General features: G+C 40.0%; 1 protein-coding gene across 2 annotated transcripts in view; it reads right to left on the bottom strand.

Moving 5' to 3' along the window:
- Window positions 1–9,978: 9,978 nt before the first annotated feature.
- The window catches only part of CD36 (CD36 molecule (thrombospondin receptor)), a 27,821-nt gene continuing 15,315 nt past the window's right edge, over window positions 9,979–22,484 (bottom strand). The window contains exons 5-14 of one of the 2 annotated variants that reach the window (XM_009882923.1): window positions 20,018–20,197; window positions 19,778–19,869; window positions 19,296–19,342; window positions 16,619–16,688; window positions 14,733–14,920; window positions 13,852–13,970; window positions 12,467–12,540; window positions 11,674–11,728; window positions 11,310–11,474; window positions 9,979–10,595 (exon numbers count right to left, since the gene is read on the bottom strand). In XM_009882923.1, the coding sequence (XP_009881225.1) occupies window positions 11,310–11,474; window positions 11,674–11,728; window positions 12,467–12,540; window positions 13,852–13,970; window positions 14,733–14,920; window positions 16,619–16,688; window positions 19,296–19,342; window positions 19,778–19,869; window positions 20,018–20,197 (990 nt within the window). In that variant the 3' untranslated portion in view covers window positions 9,979–10,595. Of the gene's footprint in view, window positions 10,596–11,309; window positions 11,475–11,673; window positions 11,729–12,466; window positions 12,541–13,851; window positions 13,971–14,732; window positions 14,921–16,618; window positions 16,689–19,295; window positions 19,343–19,777; window positions 19,870–20,017; window positions 20,198–22,484 lie in introns of those variants that run through there. The other variant, XM_009882924.1, reaches the window with a different exon arrangement.

The following is a 22,484-nucleotide window of genomic DNA, read 5'->3' as shown; positions in this document are numbered from 1 at the left end:
AACATATAACATTTTTTTTTAATAAGTTTGATTTTCTAAATAAAAGAGACACTGCAATCCAGTCTTCATAACTCCAGGAAGTATACATATGTTATGATTAAAGACAATATATACACACAGAGATGTATAAATACTTTATTTCCATAAATAATGGACACAGGTGAATAGCGGTCTGACATAGTTTCAGCTAGACCTGAGCAGCTTGCTGAGGTGCTGGTTCTCAGCAGAGCTTGCACTATTAGCTTGACAACGGGGATCAGAAATGGCATATATCCTGCTCACTCAGAAAACCCTACACAATACCCTGTAGGCACATTTTTTAAGGCAGGCTACAAAGTCAAGTCGGCAGTTTACATGATTTTTTCAGTTCCTGTTATTCAGGGCTGCTATCATGGGCACCCAATTAATTGGATGTAAACATATTAGCTCAGCATATAACTGTCTGTCCAGCCACTTTCCTTGTAATATGCGTGTTCTTCCCAGGAACAAAAAATAGAAACATAGCCTCCTTTCTCTACAACCAAAACATGTCCTGCAATAAAGGCAGTACGTGAGTTAATGGTTAGAGCCATGATTTAGAACAGAAAACCCGTGAGGGATGCTGTAACCATATTTAAGCAAATATTTTAACTACAAAATTACACAAATACATACAGATCCATTTCATTGTGAGCAAAACTGAGATCAAATGCTCAAGCAGGTCATGGTCAGATGTCCTTACAGCCACAGGAAGCGGAGACAATCAGAGAAGGTGAGTTTCCTGGGTGGAGAATGGGGATATTAAAAAGGGTAGGAGCCTTGGAAAGCAGAAGTTGTTGTTCTGATGGTATGGTAAGGGGCAGCAAATGTGTTTACTGAGCATGAAGGTCTTGCATACTTTCTCATGTCCTTCATCAGAGGTGTCCTGCCTGGCTCGCTGAGCAGGCACCAGGGTCTGCAGCGGCTGGAAAAAGCAAGTGGGGCATCTTTACGTTGCCTGCAGGCCTGAGAGTATGTGATCTTTCTGAGTTCAAATATTTCACCATTTCTTCACATGCTGAAATGCGGCTGGGAAAAAAAAAAAAGGCAAAAAAAAAAAAAAGAAAAGCATTCTCTATATAGTATCTATTTCTTGTAGAAGCCATACACTAGCGTGTATGAACAAATTAGGTAACTGTTGCAACACTACCGAGCTGTGTGAGGTGGTGATGCAATGCTTATTTTATGCTCCGGATTAATGCGAAAAAAGGGGCCTCAGCTGAAGTCTCATCGCGTCCAAGTGTATCCACCCAAACCCCGGTGCAGGGTGAGCCGCGCCGGACAGGAGATTTGGAGAATTTGGGGCTGTCAGCCTAGATATTGCATTGCCATCTAGTGCACATCCCAGAAACTGCATGGCGAGGTCGGGAAGCTAAGATGCACAGCACTAAACGTGTCTAAAAGTAAGGAGGATTTTCACAAATGTTCAGTTGGAGGGTTATTATGAAATGGCAGTAAGAAATTCTTAAAAGAAATCTCCAGTCTCCTCCCTGCTTTTCTAAAGGAGCAGGAATCAATATGAGGGAAGAGAAAGAGAAATTTGAAACTCTCAGCCCTTTCCTTTCCTGGGTGTAGGAGAACCCAGGGAAGCACCCTGTGTACCCCCTCTCTGTAAAAAGAGAATGGACAAGCTGCAGGTAAGCCTTGTACAGCTCTTTCAGCCCCGTATTTTCTGCAGATAGAATGCAAATATGTAACTCATTTCTCATTCAAAATTATCCACTGTTTGCCTTTGGGATTGCTTCGTGGTTTGCACATTATTCCTACACTGTGAACAGTGAGTCGTACAGCATTGATCTCTGATGCTTCTGGCAGGTGTGTTGTATTCCTGAATTTTGCAGCATGGCTGCATGTGGACCAAAAAAATCAATATTGTCAAAACTGTAAAATATGCATTTTTATATCTAAACATGCCGTTCAGGGTTTCAGGGTGCAAGAGAGCGTTTCTTCCTAAACACTATTTTGGAACATCCAAGAAGAGGCTGTAAAAAAAACTTAGAAGAGATTAACAAGAGAAGTCAATATAAATCTGCTCCTGAATTATTTAGCTGTGTATTCTTTTCATTCGTTTCTCTCTTCCACCTATAAAGAGGTTTAGGGAAAGTTCTATAAAAGGGCTCAGGTGTGAAGCAGGAACAGCAAAAGACTTAACTTTTTAAGTACCTGGTCCCATATTTATGAAGAAGGTAACTTGGATGCTCATCAAGGGAGGATTGGGTACCTGAGATGGGGATATGCAAATACCAGCTGTCTCACAGGGACTCTGTTAAAGCTAGCCAAAAAAATCTTGGTGACTAGCCTCCTACATGACTTTTGTAGCCTCCTGTACTCATCACCTCTCTTTCTGCCTTGTTTTCAGCCCAGCAACTATGTTAAAGAGCCCAGTCTTGAAAAATGCACCTATGGAAAGAGATTATAGAATGATCTAACAAGACTTCTCACATGACATACTCTGGGATATTTGAAATATCCATGAGCAATAAGTGGTATGATATAGATTCTGTGGGAGATCCAAACTTTCCTATACTAGCTACTAATTAGGCGTCCTGAGAGATGTTGCGTTTATACAGTTAGGCAACTGAGGCTGTTTCACAGCATTTCTGCTTTTCCAGGTTTGCTTGCTCGTGTGTGGGGCACACACCCACACTTGATAGGGTATCAACAGTGAACAGTTTAGGGGCTGGTGTGCAACAAACCCACTAGTTATATGATGTTCCTGGTGCCCCAACCTATGCAATGCCCAGGCCCTGCTGTGTTCAGTCTTGTAACCCTTCTTGTGGAGCATTGCAGCCTGTCTTTCACTTCATAGCCATCCACCTGCACACCCCTACCTGCATCTTCAGCTGTTCTCCCTGTCCTGGTCTTCCAGAGTGCTCTTATCCTCGTTGTCTTGCACTGGGGCACTCAAAAATTGCTGTTACGGCTGTTCAGTTAGGTTTTGTTGAAAGTCATTGTCATCACCATGTGAGTTGCCCTTCCTTCTTCCTTCTACATTTCATTCACGACTTCATAATTTTTACTATAAAACCAAGTCGCAGAAGGAAAGGCAGGGACTATGAGAATAAGGAACCACCCACTGTTGGTGAAGATCAAGTACCGAGACCATCTAAGGAACCTGAAGGTACACAAGTCCATGGGACTTGATGAAAGCCATCTGAGGGTCCTTAGGGAACTAGTAAATTAAGTTGCTAAGCCGTATTCCACTATATTTGAAAAGTCTTGGCAATCTGGTGAAGCCCCCACTGACTGGAAAAGCAGACATATAACCCCTATTTTTAAAAAGGGAAAAAAGGAAGACCTGGGGAACTACAGGCTGGTCAGTCTCACCTCTGTGCCCAGCAAGATGATGGAGCAGATCCCCCTGGAAACTCTGGTAAGGCAAATGGAAAATAAGGAGGTGATCAGTGACAGCCAACATGGCTTTACCAAGGGTATGACATTACCAATGCCTGACAAATTTGGTGACCTTCTATGACTGGGTTACAGCATTGATGGAGAACAGGAGAGCAACAGAAGTCATCTACCTGGACATATGCAAAGCGTTTGACACTGTCCTGCATGGCATCATGGTTTCTAAATTGGAGAGACATGGCTTTGATGAATGGACCACCCAGTGGATAAGGAACTGGCTGGATGGTCTCACTCCAAGAGTTGTAGTCAACAGCTCGATGTCCATGTGGAAACCAGGGATGAGTGGCATTCCTCAAGGGTCATTACAGGGACTGGTGCTGTTCAACATCTTTGTCAGTGACATGGACAGTGGGATTGTGTGCACCCTCAGCAAGTTTGACAATGACAACAAGCTATATAGAGTGGTCAATACACTGGAGGGGAGGGATGCCATCCAGAGGGACCTGAACAAGCTTGAGAAGTGGGCCTGTGCCAACCTCATGAAGTTCAACAAGGCCAAGTGCAAGGTCCTGCACCTGGGTCAGAACAATCCCAAGCGCAAATACAGGGTGGGGGAGAATGGATTGAGAGCAGCCCTGAAGAGAAGGACTTGGGGATGTTGGTTGATGAGAAGCTCAACATGAGCCGACAATGTGCACTTGCAGCCCAGAAAGCCAACCGTATCCTGGGCTGCGTCAAAAGAAGTGTGGCCAGCAGGTCAAGGGAGGTGATCCTGCCCCTCTAGTCCACTCTCACGAGACCCCACCAGGAATATTGCATCCACTTCTGGAGTCCTCAACATAAGGACATGGACCTGCTGGAGCGAGTCCAGAGGAGGGCCACGAAGATGATGAGACAGCTGGAGCACCTCTCCTATGGCAACAAGCTGAGACAATTGGGGTTCATCCTGGGGAAGAGAAGACTCCAAAGAAACTTTATAGTGACCTTCCAGTATCTGAAGGGGGCCTACAAGAAATCTGGAGAGGGACTTTTTACAAGGGCATGCAGTGAAAGGACGAGGGGTAATGGCTTCAAACTGGAAGAGAACAGATTTAGATTAGATATTAGGAAGAAATTTTTCACTCTGAAGGTGGTGAGGCGGGGGAACAGGTTGCCCAGAGAAGTTGTGGAGGCCGCATCCCTGGAAATGTTCAAGGCCAGGCTGGATGGAGCTTTGACCAATCTGGTCTAGTGGGAGGTGTCCCTGCCCATGGCTGAGGGGTTGAAACCAGATGATCTTTAAGGTCTTTCCCAAACCAAACCATTCTATGATTCTGCTCTCTTTCAGATGAAGACCAAATAAGTGAATTTAACCATTTGTCAAAGATTTAAACATTCATAAAGCCATTTAACTGGTCTTAGCTCAGATCTGATTGATCAAAAATGGTTTCTTGAACTGTCTCCTGTGTGTGCTACATCAGAGAGGTGGAAATGCAAAGTCAAATGTATTAGTTCAAGGTAATACCTGCATGATTGGTATAATTAATCTGTTTGATTTGTTCTGTCTCAGTCAAATGTGAGAATTTTAATAAGATTCAATTTTAAGTTATTAGTGAATAAACAGATAATAGATATTACTGAATAACAGCTATTACCCACTGTCTGGGGGTCTTTGTAGTAGTGTGATCTGCCCTCCACCACTGCAGCTAGGGCCACTGACCACTCTAATGTTTATGAAGCCGTGAAGTATAGGTTGCAGGACTGGCACTCTTAGCAGATGACTTATAGATAAACACACCTTTGAAAGTTTTCCACAGGGGTATAAGGCATTGCCATGCTAAACCGTCTGTGCAGACTCACCTTTCTTTATCTTTGTGTAAAATTTGGCCAGACTTCAGGGACCTGCAGCCTTTTCACTCAGGTATTCCAGACACAGCAGCCCCTTCAGGGTCAAAGCAGCATTAAACAGAAGTACTTAAATGTTTTGATAGTTGGTGCTGCAATGCCTAAGGGGTGCTTGTCCCAAGGAAAGAATTCAGGTGAAACACAGGGTAAAATCTGGCTGAGCATCTGGATTTATAAAACCTAGTATGCTAAGAAATAGATCATCTAAACTCCAAAAAGTGATCCATCTTTCTCCTCCGTTAAGGAGAAGATGCGTTTAACACTTTTTTAACACTAGCGGGTTCCTGTACCTGGGTAGAAAGGGAGATCAAGAGTTCCTGATCCTTGATTTTTTTACTACTTCTGGTTTAAACCCAGTAAGAATTAAAACCAGCATAAAGGATCCACTGTCTCTGAACCAATATCCAAAGTAGGACCATGATCCCCTCATCTATGTGGATTAGCAACCATCTTCGTCTAGGACTTTAGGTTCCATCTTCGTCTAGGACTTTAGGTTCATTTGAAGGAATAACCTGAATCATAGTATACTCTCTTCATCTGAATTAGTGTAATCTAAATGGATTCATACAGAAATAGGGGCTTTTGGAACCCTTATATTCCACATTCTGGCTGATACCTCTAGTCATTAACTTATTCTTGCTAGAAACATTGACTGCCTTTATCAGATATGGCTCCTTCAGGATTGTACTAAAGTGCCAAATGATCTTAGGCAGGACACACATATGTACATCCATTCAGCAAAGTGGGCGATGCTCCTGGGTGCTCAGGGAAGTCTCTGTCTGCTGCCTGGATGATTAGATGGTGGCTGGAATAGATTTCCTGAACTAACCTCTTAACTGCACTGAATTGAATTGTCATTGAATTAAAGTATGTGCTTTGCCAAAAGTTTTTTCTTAGTGTTTTTTCCCATTGCTCATAGGAAAAAAAAAGAAATAATTAGAGAGTTCTGGTTCCCCTTTTGTCCTTGTTTTCTGTCAGTGTGAGTTCATGAATGTCAACAGTGTTCTTCAATTTATCCTGCTGAAGACAACCACCAGGCTGAGGTTGTCAAGATTGCAGAATGAAATGCAGCTGCTGCCACATCCCAGTCAGTGTTTATCTGTCCCCTCCCCCTGCCCTGTGGAGGTTCATTGTAGTGATAACTTCTGACTTCACAAAGCAAACCCAGTGTTTGACCAGTGCAAAGAAAAATAGTTACACCTGTAGCGTGAATGCATGGAGAAGGATATGCTTCCATATTTGTGGTAAAAACACAGGAAATGTCTGCATTTATATGTCAGTACCCTAAAGTACCTCCACCTCCAGCAGGTTTTTACCTTCCACTTCTGGTTTGCGGTGCCAATCATGTTTTACCTCCTATCATGACTGAAAGTATCAGACATTTACCTTTAGAAGCATTCATGTACGTGGGCTTTCCCTTTGGAAAAATTATGGGGAAAAAGTAAGTAAGAAATACGACTTTTCCAGTCCTACATGCAAATAATCTAGTGGGGCTGAAATTGCAAATATGTTTAAGGTGCATCCTAAACCGAACTCACATAAAAGACTGCATACGTGTCTGTAAGTCCTGATTTGTCCACAAATCCTTGGTGTTATACAAGTGATGTATACAAGAAATAGAGTCCTGAAAAATATGGGTGTGTCTGGTTACATCACGCATGTATTTCGTGCAATTCACAGAACTCAAGGGAAACCCTGGCATTAGCAAAACACTCCAGAATATTAATGGGCACCAACATTTCTGTCTTAGTGCTGCACCTGAAAATGTGTCATTCAGCAGACACTTACAATGTGTTTTTTCTCACACTGCTTTTGAAGTGATGTAATTATTTCTGGTGATGTCAACTGGCAGAGGAAGCAACAATGAATTTTAGCCAGCATTGTTTTTGACTGCCTATGCTGAAATGAAACAGGAGAACTTGTGAAAAACTGTATGGCCTTTGGGTGGCGCCTACTGCAAAGAATTTGGTTTCTTTCCTTGCACAGTAGAGCTCAGAAAGGTCCCAACCTGGCGCTAGCTGGGTAAGCTTTAAGTCCCTAGCTCCTTCTGGTACTGCTGGGAGAGGGTGCCACCCAAGAGCATCAGGGATATCTGGTATGCAAAGAGGGGAGAGAAAACAGAAAATTAATAGCATCTATTTATAAATGCAGTTTGCATTTGATAAGTGTGAGTCATTCGCCTCTTTCATTTTTGGTTTTATATGGCTACTGAAAAAAAAAGCTTTAAACATATTTTATTAGTTATTAATTTATTTTTTTTTAAATACTGTTGATGTGTACACCCAAGGATAAAACAAGTCCTTGCCTAGTGTCACAGTTAAAAGAACAGAGAAAACATATTTTTTCTTTCTTTTTCAGGGTGTAGTATCATGTTTACGTTATCTTGACAGACACTGGTAGTTGGGAAGAACAGGTTTTAAGAAAGGCTTTGAAAGCATAATTACAGTTAGAGATCAAAAGCTGGCACACCTTCTCTGAGGTGTAAGTATGTGGGCTGTTAGATCTTGGGTCAGATCTGATTTTCACCAATGATTTTCACCCTTGAGGACCTGGGCTGGGTGCAGAACATGAGGCGTGAGTGTAGCTAGTCTCACCTCCCACCCAACCTGCCAGGCCAGCAGAGCCAGCGAAGGATGTTGTAATGTGCTGCCAGATGTGCAAACACTGTCCTGCCAGCACCTCCAGCCCAAGGGAGTTGAAGGCAGGCCTCTCTCTGAGCTGGGTTTCCTGGGATTGCTTTAGAACTGCTTCAGTTTAGACATGCTGGTGCTCAGCTCTGCCCACAGTGTCTCCTCCTTTTTGTAATATAGAGCATAAATGTTGTATGTCACTGGTATTTATAACATATCATGCGGCAACATGAAATGTGATACACACTTCTAAGCAGCTGTGATGTGCCAGACTACAATGACATAACAAGGTTAGCCATTAAGCTTGCTTATTCATCAATTTATAGAATAAATCTCTAGGAAAACAAAACACACCCAAAATAACAAGAAAAGAAACACAAGGAGTTCATTATCCAACACAGAAGACTTTATTTACAATTAGACATAAGGATCTCAGGAAGAAGAGTTTGAGCTTTATTTTATTTGTATTAAGTTCATTAACAATTCTAATAAATGTTTAACCTGCACTGTTTGAAGAAATCTAAATACTTGACAATAGCCTTAATAAAATGAATTAACAATAACTGTAACCAGTGCTTTGGACAAAATAACTACTAATTATAATTCAAGTGCAGTCTAGGTGCTGAACAGAGTTTAAAAGTCCAAACCTGCATTGAGATCAATGAGATTATACATATGAACAAACGTATTCATGTGCATGCGAAATTGGGCCCTGAGACATCTAAAATCACGGCCTGACTTGCTGGATCACTGCTGCTGGAGCACCAGATAGCACTAAACAACACCAGTAGAGCAAATGCTGACCTGCTGACAATGGACCTGAGGCCAAAGAAAATGAAGCTGAAATGCTAGTGTATCAAAAACCACAGGAGCATTGCTGTTGTTCCTTTGGCAAAAAGATCTCACTTTTATATTCTGGCCCAAAAGGCTAGTTTTTACAATATAAAAACTTAGTGTCAGGTCTTGAACCACAGCAGAGCTGTGCATGTTTCAGAGGAGAAGGTGACTTAATGACTTTAGGGGTCCTCATACTTTTTTGACCAGGCCATAGGACTCTTGAGATGCCTTCAATTGTGTCAAGCTGTCCCCAAACTAATATAAGCACAGAGCATCACATATGACACCAGCAATAATGTAGAGATGAGAGAAAGGTCTCGTTTTTCATTGATTAGCAAACTCTCTAAGTGAGAGCAGAGCTTCCCTTGATAGCTACAGAACTTTCTCCACAAGGAACACAGGATTAAAACAACAGCATTTTAGTCTGTTGGGTTTTCCCCTTTATTTCTTTCCAAAGGCTGAAAACACCTTACTAAAGATACCTGGTGAAGATACTGTCCTTTAATAGCAAGATAAATCTTTCTGGTTCAAAGTCCATTGTAGCACTGTTTTCAAACACCGGGCTATGAGAGGCTGGCCGTTTTTGATCTTCCTTTTTGTTTGCAGCTCTTATAAGGGGACAAAAGATCCAAGAAGAAATCTTCAAAAATGTTGAATTTAGGCTCTCGTTCTGAGTTCAGTGATTCCATGGGAAAAGGAGAGATCCTGCAACACTCCATATCTGCCCCATTGACTCTCATTTCTAAGAAATGGCATTCAGAGTAAATGAAAAAGTAAGCCATTTATGCAGATGGCAGTGTTTGCTACCTGTCTACAGGCTGATGCACCGCATTAAACAAATGGTTGCACAAATTTCTTTGTGGCAGATGGTTTATCAGTAAAGAATTGGGGCTACCTGTTTTCATTTATGTTCTTCTATAGCAAGGAAGTGGAACCCTCTGACGTTTGATCAAAATCATTATCTCAGTCCTTCCTGGGTCTGGAGCATTCTGGAATATTTTCTCTTGACCCTAAAGGTGACATATGAGATCATTCCCTCAAGGAGGCCTTGGGCAAAGTGCAGTTAGGACAGAGCAGAGACTGGCATTCAAGCAACAGCCAGGCAGAAAAGCACACAGGAGGCAACAGTAAGAGCAGTGGAGCAGGTTGGGATTTAGGGAGTAGCTCAGATTGCTAAACAGCTGTGGAGGCAAACATTGAGGAGCCCTACCAACATATGAATGACTGGTGTGTCTATGTAAAATGTATAAACCACATATTTTAGTAAGTCTTTTATTAACTTCATGTATTACAGTTAGTAACTTTACATAATAAACTTCACATTCAACACAATTCACATCCCTGAATAGAGGACAAAGAGCAGTTCTATTGCAGCAGCTTCCATTCCATTGAAGGAACAGAAAGGAACATTGCAATGAGAGCATCTCGAGCACAGCATGAGCTCAAAGGTGTTGTCATTCCCAGCCTGTGCTCGGAGACAGAACATCAGCGAACGGCTTTCATTTGTCTTGCAAATCCCAGAAGAAAAAAGTAGCAAGTTGCATAAATGGCAGAAGGTGGACTAAAATCCATCTGCATTTCAACCTCAGTCTGCTTGAATGTCATTTAAAATTTGTAACAAGGTTCAAAAAATCAAAGTTATTTGAAAGCGTAGTTCCCATGGTGGCCTCTATAGTGATGGCAGAAGTGTGGACCTTTGGAAACATCAGCTTATTTGGGTTAGTGAGTTGGTCTTCTCAAAATGGAAAAGCATGTTGAATTCCATAGCATGTGGACTGACTGTGCCTTGAATCATACCTTTTGTCTTTGAATTTTAACATGCTGCTTGGCTGAAATTTCAATTAAACATTGCCTACCTCTGAAGTCTTTTGTTACCTGTAATGAAATAAAATCAGAATTCAGCATGTGATGAGGTAAGTCTTCTTCATAAAAATGTTTCTTTTCTACAGCATGCTTTTCACCATAACATTCATATCTCTGCACTTCTTTTAAATCATTCTAAAAATGTGTTTCCCTAGATGTCACTGCATTAATCCACCACTTGGTAATTCTGTCCATGATGGGAGTATATTTAATCTTAGTGGGCTACTTAAGTTCAGGAGATGTTTAGACTAACATGACAGTGATACACAACTGAGAGAAAGAAGTGAGAAACCCTATCAAACACTCAATAAAAAATGTCATTTGCAGTGGGTTCTCTGAACCCCAGACAAGGGTATGTCCTGGAAGAGCACAGGAAATCTTCAGCTTTGTGGCCTCTTTCCTGGAGAAGTACCTGAGGGCATTTCTGAACAGTTTAGCAGTTTTGGATAAAATGTCCATTTTCATAAACCCTCAACAATCGTGTTGTGTTTCGGAATAAAAAAAAAAAATGTTGGTGTTCTGATATGCTTCCCAATATTCTTCCCAATACTTCTCTGGGAGGAGAATTTGAAAACATTAGATAAATTATATGGATGATTTCCCACAGGACAACTGCGGAATTTACTAGCACTTGAAAAACAAGAACAGCTAAATAGGTAAAGATTCTGAACTTCTTGAAACCCTGAGAAAAAGTTACTGCTGAGGATTGTGTTAGTGTTTACTTACTTATTTCAATTTCTTTGATCTGCATATGAAGTAGGAACCCATGAATGCCACGAACAGCACAGACCCTGCAATCATTAACACCATCTGCAGCACACTCAGCAGCTGGACCCGACCAGTGACTTTACTTCTGAACATCTCTGCTTTCGCATCCCCAATAACAGCAGACTGAAACAGTGCAAGAAAAATGTCAGTGAAAGGTAAGCCTGCAAGCCCTCACTTGCTGAATATGTTCTTGGTGCGCGCAAATCACAGTATGAGTTTAATTGCCCAATTTCAGGGCACCAAGACTGAAAAAGCTATGTCAGAGGTTTGTTTTTGTTTGCTTTTTCAACAGTGAATATTAATAGAAAGGTAAAATACTAACCTCATTTAGCCAAAGAAGAGGGAAAATATAAGGTTTTTGAACTTTTGATAAAGCTCTGAAATGAGAGAAGTACAGCATGTTACCTTTAGTTTGGTGCATAAGACCAGTCTCTACTTAAACATTTTTCTTCTCTTCTAACTACACTTCTACCTTCCAGATGCACCTTTTACTATAGTTCTGGACTGAAAAAAATAAGCCTACAATTAATAACAAACATTTTACATATTGGGCAACCATCTCTTTCTTTCTAGTTTTCCATACATGGGTAGTCAGAAAGAAAAGCTGGACACAGCTAGGTGTTGGTGGCAGGGTCTGAAGATCTGTGTGGTGTTCACCTGCCAGATGTACAGGATCCCAAAATGCACATCTGTACAAGTACATTTGGGCCGATGAAAAGAAATGGTTAGAGACCCATCAACTCTTGTGATAAAAAACATCTAGTGACAGAGCACACATAAATTCTCTCATTGGATTTATTACAGAAAATACATTTTGCCTTCTAGTTCATCCTCATGGCCCCCATTTGGGTTTTGTAAGAATGTTATTTTTAAGAACATGTTGCCCTGTAAACTTCTGTGGGGAAATCAAGTGTGTGTTAAAACACTTGGGCAGTGCCTTGCGCAAGAAGGCTTCCTCTTCTGCTGACTTTTATGTTCTCTGAAAAGTCATGACTGAAATTTTTGCTAGAAAAATGAAAAGGCTTTGGGAAAGTATTTTTATTCCTTCTTTTCTACTGACCCTCTTGCAGACCAATCAGACATTTTTTAAAACAAAATAATGAAGAAGTACTTACTCAATTTTTGGCGCAGGCTTCACAAGGAGGTTTACTTGCAGCCTTTTCGCAAATTGTAGTGTAAACCCAGTGATCTAAAATCAAGAAAAAAACCCCACATTAATTTAAATTTCTGAAGTGAATGCCTAAGCACAGAATATGGACTGTGTCAAAAAACACTATGGTATCATTTTATTCTTATGTTTTGAAGGATTCAATTTTTATGAAATTTTAATATTTCTAAGGGTCTCTCATTTCTCATACAAGTTCTGATTTTGTGGCTGTACAGTAGTTATTTTGTAATTTGCAATTAAAACTCAAGGTAAAAAAAAAGCTTAAAAATACTACATCAGTCATTAAATGTTTCATATAAAAATATGTTTTAAGGGTTTTTTTCCACCAGAAATTACCTAAATTTTCTTTTTCAATAAAAAGACCGTTTAACTTCCACAGGTCCAGACCCAAACATTTCATATCAGAATAAACACATCAAAACAAAGGTAAGATCTTTTTTTAATCTCCTTCTTTTCCCCTCTGTCCTCAATGAAAACAAGATAGGGTGTGTTTCTTGAAAATTTCGTATCAGATTTAGGAAATTCTGGTTGATGTCTCTATTCCAAATAAGGTGAAACAAAGATTTTGTTTTAGATCTCCTCATCAAAGTTATGTAGCTTAACTGTCACATTATATGACCAAAAGTATTTTAGTACAAAATTCTAAATTTTACATTTTCAGAGCAAAATTCAGAGCAAAATAAAATTTTGAAACCTTAGAATTCATCACACAATTCAGAAAACTTTTGTAAATACACTTAAAGTTCAGAATCTGAACCACTGGAACAGAGGTAGAGGTAAAATTGAAGGCAATCAAAATCAGAGTTGTCATAAATTCATTCAGTTTGGTAGCTATGTTGGACAATGCAAGTCACAATATATTAGATCTGTTCTAGTCTAGTCTGTTCAGACTTCTAGCAATTTTCTTGGAAAAAAAATCTATATTTATTTAATTTAAATTGAGATAATTGTACAAAACCAGCTAGTTATAGAAAATGAAAAAAAAATTAAGTATAGAGGGAACAGAAGAATTTTCATAGATAAGAATTTTCTCAAAGTACTTGAAGGTCATAAAAAAGCTGTAACATACTTCAAAGTTTGCAGAATCTATTTAATCCCACATTACCAATAAGGAAAAATCAAAACTTATATTCCAAACTTTGAAGATCAGAATGAGACAAAGTTCTGCTCTAAATCTCCCCTGCTAGAACAACAACACTTCTGTGAGCAGATCTTGTAAAAGTAAGCATGAAAATATTGTATCCTCTGGTAAGGCCAGGGGCCTACTCTACTGTAATTAAATTTAAACATCACACGTTTAGTGAGTTATAATTATTAAATATTTGGACTTACAGGCTCTACATCTAGAAACGTCTCATGCTCCTTCTCATTTGGACTCAGGCCTTCAACGTCGTGCAATATAGAATCACTTGCATGAAGAAAATGTGGAAGAGAGATAAATACCGGTCTTCCTATTTGAAAAAACAAACTCACTTGAATCATTAAGCCTTGTTTCAGTGCTCATCTTCTGAGGCCATTTTCTGTGCAAACATAGTTTTTTGTATAGACACACAGTCCTGCTAAGAAAGTTAATAGTCCCACTGCCCCAAGAAACTTTGAGCATTTCTGTGATTCTGCTACCTGGGAAAATTTGCATGGTGAAATCAGTTGTAGTTATAAACCCTGCTCGTCTGTGTCCACACTGTGGAGCTGGCAGTGCTCCCAGTTTCATGCTGAGGTGAGGACCTGACTGTCACTGTTTCCCCCCACCCTCACAATCCTTTTTTAGTAGAAAGCAGGCCGAAAGGGAACCCATACAGTCCACTCTGCACCAAACACAGACTCTCTGTATATTTATTTTATTAAACCAATGCTGACCTTAGCCAATAGTGTCTCTCAGTCTCTGCATGTGTATATAGTTGTGTGTGTGAATTATCACAAATACAAGGACTGTGTCTATCTCTGACTTTTATACAGTGCCTATAGAATCCTGTTCCTTTCTTTTCATGTGTTTCAGTATACAAACTGTAATATCACGATCTTGCACAGTAAAATATAGAAATACTGTAGTCCTCTTTCTGGGAAACGAGGCTACAGAAAAGTGAAAGCTCTCATAGGTAGTTTATGGAAGAATTCACAAACATCCTGGATCTTAGAGTAACACCTCAGCTACAAGACATGTGCTGTCTCCCCGGTTAAACGGCTTGTTTGGCAGTACCGTGTCACTACCGTACCTGCTTTGCAGGCACTAATGTCTAGTACTCCAGCCATTGTGCAGTTCTTTGATATAACTTCATCTGTACAGAAGCAATAATTATCTTTGACTTCAGCAGGTGATGCAAATGCTTCACGAGGAACTGTGAAACGATAGAGAGGGATTCCCTTCACATTCTGCTTGCCCTGGAAAACTCCGTAGATCGATCTGAATATAAAAGAGGAGAAATGTGTTTCAGTCATTTGGATTAGAAATCTGAATTCACAGCAATATTCCTTAAGGATCCCCCGACTGCCTCTCTCTTAAAAGAAACAAACACTCCAGGGAGCCGATGCCCAGGCTCCCTTCACACCGTTCAGCAGTTTGTAGGGGTGCCCCTCTGTAATGGAGAATATTCCACACTTTCGCAAAAGGATGTACAAGCATAGAGGTGAGCACACCAATACACAAAAAGACAGACAAAAATACTAATACTAATAATAAACAATATACACAAAACTAGCAAATTAATGAGGAGCTCTTTTCCCTACACACTTCTACACCCACTGTTATTATGAAATTTTTGAAAGTTTTTAGACTACAGTAAGGATACTTATCGATATAAATCAGCTCTGCTGTAGGTTTTTGCTGACTTGAGTATATTAATCTAAGCTTTATGATGCAGGCAACATTCTGCATATAATCTTATTCAATTGCATATGAATCAGAATATCACTTAAACTTCTTTTTGCTGATACATTATCAACTGATACGGAGTTGTGGTTATTACACAGTAATTTAACCAGGGCAGCAACATTTTGTATTGCAGCCAAACAAAAGAAGAGTTCTGGGTTTTGCAACATGGGCAGAACCATTTTCCACGACCCCATTTCAGCACGACCTTTGGGTGATTGTTACTGTCCTCCTTCATTGTTCATTAATTGTGGGAATTAAATAGCCAGAGGGATCTCTCAAACTGTGTGCGATGGTTCCAAAGAATTTTATCATTTCTCCTCTGCATAGAATTCCCTTTTCCATGACTTGTGAAATGCTTTCCAGTTTGGGGATACAATTACTTCACAAAAAAAAAAAGAGAACTTTAACTAACTTAATGTAAAAACACCGATCTTAAAAAACAAACAGTCTGCAAAGCAAATGTCCCACTTTAAACCTAGTTGAAAGAAAGCAGCTGTTTCCAGGCAGCAAAATAAATAAAGGGATCAAACCTCCCAAAGTAAACACACTGATGCATTTTAAATCTTTTAACATTGCTTTCAGTGATCCCACTGGAGAACTCAGGGACACTGGATAGCCACAGCAGAAGCAGCAGGTTGAAAAGCCATCAGTATGGGATGTATTAAGCAGGTGTGTTTGTTTGTTTATAGATACATAAAAATAAAATACGTAAAAATATCCTGTGAGAAAACAATTTTGACTACCTAGTGGATGACAGTAAATTCTGTTCTGCGTAGATGATGTTCTGAAGAAATGTCAGAGATGGGCCTAAGTGGCCCCTGCCGTATCTATACAGAGGGGTAAATTGCCTTCCTAGACCAAATAAGGCAGGTTATAGGCTGGGTCCTGGTCTTAGAAGAAGTTCAAGACTTTGAACTCTGTGGCCTTCAATGTCTTTCATAGATCCGTAACAGCTCAAAACAGTGTCAGATATTCGGGAATCAAACATATGTAACTAGCTGAAATAAAATACACTATAAACAGCTTGCTTCTTGAAATAAATAGAAGCGTAGAATCAGATTCTGAATCATGAGCACAGCTCACGGATTTACTTGTGCCTAGGTGAAACATTTATGTTGAAGCGTCTCAGCGACCCGAGCCCGGGCAGAGCACCACAGCTGCCCTCCGAAATGAGAGAGCACAGGGTGGCACAGGCAGGTGTCCATGCACACCGGGAGTGGACCAGCCTACCTGCAAATATCGGAGGAGAAGAAGCGCAGTATCTGATCCTTCTTCACAAACGGTGGGAATGATGCCCCATCTGTAAATAAAACAAAATAAGAGCTTGAAAGCAATTCCACTAAGAAGACACGGTTTAATTGCTAACTCAATACTCAGCTGTTACTTTCCTATAAAGCTGTGAACAAAGTAAACAAAATGAGTCATTTATGGGGAAAATATTTATGTAAACCTTTGCACAGTGACAGGCACTCCACAGATAAGATTGTATTGTTTTTGAAAGTGAGCCAAATTACAGTGACTATTTTTTTTTCCCAGATGTGAAGCTATACGATAAAGCTCGTTAAAAACAGAGGATACAAAACCAAATCCTGCTTAGTATGAATCCCAACACCTGTTGCCATTGCTTCAAGATTTATGCAGTTTAAAGACCTAGAGATTTCTAGAGGTGCTTGGTTCACCTGCAGTTATGGCACTCAGCACTTACAAGAAACACAGCTTTAGACTTCAAAACCACCTATTTAATAATCAGTGCTAAACGTTTTTTTCACCACAGATTGCTCAAGCGGATCTCCTTGTAAGCTGAGATCCTTTCTATAACTAATGGAGAGAAGGAAACATTTCTAGGACACAGTCCATCTCACCCCATGATAGACATGAAAAATAGGTCAGAGGAGTAGCACTTTGGTGATGTCGTTTTCTCCACTAATTACAAAGAGAATGCAGACAGCTGGTTCAGATGCATATTTCTGCATTGCAAGCATCCAGAGTTAAGTAAGACTCTGCCATTTTCCCAAACAAGGTGTTGTAACAAACCTTTAACCAGTACATTTGTTACTTCTTGCCACAATTTCTGTTTAGTTTCTTAGTCAGCCCCCATAACCAGGGGATTGAAAACATCTGTAATACCTTTGAATCTAGTTGGCAAAAGTGAGAAAGCTAAATTACATACTGCAACTTGCCCACTGCTGACAGAAGCACTTTTTCTTAAAGAAGAACCAGGATCATCCTAAACACACTATTTCTAAATCTTGGCAGTCTTGAAGAATTTGCAAACATGGACTCATTTCAATCCCCAAACAAGAATACTGCTTAATATTTCTATCTAGAGATTTACTTGTACAATATACACTGCGCTTTGGTGTGAAAACTTGCAAGATAAGGACTTCTCACCACTTACTTACAAGACTTTTTAAACCTGCTGCTTCTCTAAACACATGGGCTCTCCTGAGCAGTCACACTTAATGCTCTTCTAAACTGTGCCATAACCTTTGTTAACAAGGAAAATCTCCACATTTCCACTGTACTGGACCACTTATCCTAGTTAGCTGAGTATGCTTATTCCATCAGCTGTGAAAGAAGGAAAACCAAAAAGCTGAAAGAAGGAAAGTCCCTGAACCTAAGAAAATATTACCTCTTATAGTTTAAAAAGGTAATAATCCGTCCTGATTCACAGGTTTTTGGAAAGTCATATTCTTGTGATGTATTTGAATACTTCAAAATAACTTCACATAGAATCATAGAATGGTTTAGGTTGGAAAGGACCTTGAAGATCATCGAGTTCCACCCCCCCTGCCATGGGCAGGGACACCTCCCACCAGACCAGGTTGCCCAAGGCCACATCCAGCCTGGCCTTGAACACCTCCAGGGATGGGGCCTCAACAACCTCTCTGGGCAACCTGTGCCAGTGCCTCACCACCCTTAAAGTGAAAAACTTCTTCCTAATGTTTAATCTAAACCTGCCCTCTTCCAGTTTATAGCCATTCCCCCTCGTCCTGTCACTACATGACCTAGTAAAAAGTCCTTCCTCAGCTACTGGTTTATAAGTAAAATGACCTATGCCAGATGAAGCAGCACAGAAAAGGGGGGAAAAAACCAAACCAAACCAAACCAAACCAAACCAAAACAAAACAAAACCCCAAAACCTGCTTGTTTTGCTACTTGCTCACTGAAGGCCTATAGTTCTTTGCAAAAGCCTCCGCCATGACATCTGCCAGCCTCAACTCAACAGATTCTGGTGTCCTCACAGCAACACTTCCACTCATCAGAAGAAAAATATCACTTTAAACAAATGCATACTTAAACAACTCAACTGTTTTCATGTGCATTCCAAAAGCAAATTCAAAAATATTCCTCTCTAGTTTATTCATCCCAAGCTAAACCACTTGTCGTCATCCATTTTCACCTGCTAGTGGCCTCCAAACCACTTGTTTGAGAGCCTTCTCCCTTACCACCTCAGTTTCTTTTCATATCTCAGTAACTTTTCTGTCCATTCTCATGCATTTCATTTTATTGTTCAACATTGTAAATGAAAGTACATTAGTAGAATGCAAAGATAATTTTCAACTGCTATACCAAAAATAAAAATCTTATTTTTATTGTACCATAAAGATAATTTGTGGAAACAGAGAGCTGGATTCTTTCCTTGCATCTCTTCCACATCTATTCTAGCTGAAGAGGGTGTGTCTACATGTATATATAAAATAATTTACAATACTGTATAATATATATTATAATAGATACACACATATGCATGTATAGTAGTAGTATGTATACATTTATATTTATACAGACATTTAATATACAGAATACAGAACTCCCAAAGCCCAGGGGAATTAAATACCATACCTCATTATTCCCTTGCAATATAAAGAAATGTGTTGAAATTTTAAAATCTTTAATAACTCACCTGTGCCATTAACCAAATCGCAGTGACCTTCCCAGTATGAAAGATTCCTTTAAGACAAAAAAAAAATCATGATGCATGTAGTATATTGTAACATGTAATCCACTTCATTAGCTGTATTAGTACATATAACTGCTCCAGTATAAGCCTGATTCATTAGCAAAATCAGAGGGTAGAAATGTTCATTCATTTATTCAGATAAACTATATGATGCATTAGAATAGGATAAAAGGGATGTATCTACTTAAGTATGCAAAACAGGAATAACTACTTATATCAAAGAATCAATAATTGTCTTAAATCCATGCTCCTAACAGAATCATGAATAGCTGACAGAGAGATATGGTTTTGCTAAGCCCAGGGCTTGATCCAGCTTTCTTGAATTATTGAAGGTTTTCCATTTATCTATAGCTCTTACTGAATCAAGCCTTAAAAACCGTATCTTGAAAATATGTACGGTCTTTAATTATACAATGCTATGATACCTTTTGTTTTTATAGCTTTCAATTATTGCTGTTTTTTTAATATCTTCTGTCCCAGTATAGACGTTGTAAAGTCCGTCAAATGTCCCATTATACTGTAACAGACACAAAAAGAAGGAATAACGGTTACAAGTACTGAACCAGATTGTAGCATTGTCAGATTTTTCTTCCTCACAGCAGCTGCTTATTTTTTATTTACAGAATGATAACCAAAGGCTTTGCCTCCTGAGTGGTTTCACTTACCGGGTAGAAGACTCCCAGAACTGGATCCAAGGGGAAGGGGACCTTGTTTAAGAAGGGATCTTTGTATCCCCACAGTAATTCTTTCACTGTTCTGTTCTGCAGCATGGATGACTTAGAAGCTTTAATCCAAGTGTTTAATAGGAGTTGTATAAAAGTGTTTGTATACAAGGCAGGTGCAGCCTACAACAGCAATAAAATTAATGTTAAGCATAAAATTCTGCATGTTCTTTTTATTGAGAACTTATCTTTAACTTTGGACTCCAAGGAATCTCTTGCAAAGCCGGTTTCCAGAGTTGCAGCTCACTGCAAGTTGAGTTTCTACTTAAAACTGTTCCTTGACAAAATCATTACTGGGCATAACTTACAGAAAAGCAGATAATTTGTCTTTACTGCTCACGTGAGTTCACTAGATCATCCCTAATCACAGAATCACAGAACAGTTGAGTTTGGAAGAGATCTCCGGAGCTCATCTGGTGCAAACTCTCTGCTCAAGCAGGGCCACTGAGAACCAGTTGCCCAGGACCGTGGCCAGACAGCTTTTTAATATCTCCAAGTAATAATCTCAAATCTCTATTTGTATAATATGGGTTGTGCCACTTTTGGTTTTCTACCTCTTTTCTGTCATCTCCAGCCAAACCATGAGAATACTTCACGTACTTCAGACTCACTCACACTATAAACATGTAAATAAAAATATATGAGCATTGTTACTTATTGGCTTAGACAAGCGGTTTAGATTTGTGGTTATGCCAGCAGCAATTCAGCGGTATCCTGCATAAAACTGACCAAGTGCTGAGTCTCCATTATTTCTTTACTAAAAAAGAAAACATATTTACAACAAACACGTCCTCCTTTCTGAAGAGCTTTAATTCTAAATAATGGATAACATTTCCTAATTCAATGAAGAATAATGCAGCTTTACCAGCAGTAATTGTAATGAACGTTCCCATAGGCATAAACACAAAGTCAAGTCCCTAAAGGCAACAAATAGTTTCTGGAAAGCAAACAGAAATGATCTATATTGGCCTGTCTAGTGAAGCAGGAAATGGTATCAATGTTCATAAGTAAATCTGTGTAAAAGCAAGTCATTCTCTTAGAGCAAGTGCTCAGCCCTTTAGCAGACCATCTCGTTGTACTTAGTGCTAAGGGGATAACAATGGAACAGTCTCTTTCACTCTCATTTCCTGCCGTCCTCAACCCCATGAATCTTCCACTCTTGTCTGAACTTCAAAAAAGAGTAAGTAGAAAGCATGGATATGAGAAGATTATGAGACATAATGTGGGTTCAATCCCTTCAGGGTTAAGAAAGTGTGAAAAACATCTGTCTGAATTCCCTTGTGAGTATTTTGACAACAAGGTTACGATATAAACAGGGGGCTCTACTGGAATGAAGTCAGTACTCTCAGATGAAATAGGCAGAACCTCTCTGGGAATTTGGGTTTACACCAGTTTGTTTCTGAACAGCAAAACAGGGCTTGGATCCTCTGTTCCCATCTCCCCTGACATGGTTGCTTCCAGGCATGAATCTATTCTTATACCCGTAAAGAGCTACATGGTCCAAAGTGTGGGAGCCGAACAGTGTTACTTAACACCGTGACATGACGGACTCTGAGTACAGAAAGCAAGAACAGCTTTCCAAAAGAGAGATGCTGGCCTAAGTTAGGACACAGGCAGAATATACCTGGTCTGAATAAGGTCATTTGCCTTTATTTATTAGGTCTTTTCTCCCTGGGGAATAGAAGGCTCGGGTGGACTTCATCACAATATTTCAGTACTTAAAGGGTGACTAGAAAGAGGATGGAGGCTCTGTCTTCACAAGGATCGACATGGAGAAGACAAGGGGCAATGGGAACAAGTTGCACCAGGAAAGGTTTTATCTTGATAGAAGAATGAAATTTTTTACAGTGAGAATAATCACTGAAATGTAGTAGAGTCCCTATCACTTGAGGTTTTCAAGGTGCAATTGGATACGGTTCTAGAAAATCTCATCTAGGGTCCCTTTCTCAGCAGAGATTGGATCAGATGATCTTTTGAGGTCCCTTCCAACATGGGCTCTTCTGTGATTCTGTGATTGATTTTATGATTCTATATCCTGTTAATACTAAGCGTCTCTTCACTCTCCCCCTAACACCCACCCTCTCCCAGTGATCCTGAACACTCACACACACACAACCAGTTAGTGCAAGGCAATCAGGCAACACAACCAGGGCTGAATAGAAATATGAAAACTGTAAACGTCAATCAAGGGCAAACACTGTCAGCCTGTGACAAAGCAAAAACATCCAGACTGAAAAGGCTCTAGCACTACTCTAGGTGGACACTCCTCTGCTTTTCTTTGATGGACTAAGGTCTCAGTAGGACAGGAGAGCCCAGAGGATGCCATTGCGGTGGTGCTGAGGGTGCATGGGGAGCAAGCGGCTGGGGCAGAGAGGTCATGCATACACTGAACATGGATTTTAATACAGCC

This window comes from Charadrius vociferus, unplaced genomic scaffold, assembly GCF_000708025.1.
Source record: "Charadrius vociferus isolate BGI_N301 unplaced genomic scaffold, ASM70802v2 scaffold32, whole genome shotgun sequence".
NCBI lineage: Eukaryota > Metazoa > Chordata > Aves > Charadriiformes > Charadriidae > Charadrius > Charadrius vociferus.
The sequence above is the reverse complement of the archived record's forward strand: the minus strand, read 5'-3'. Positions and strand labels throughout refer to the sequence as shown.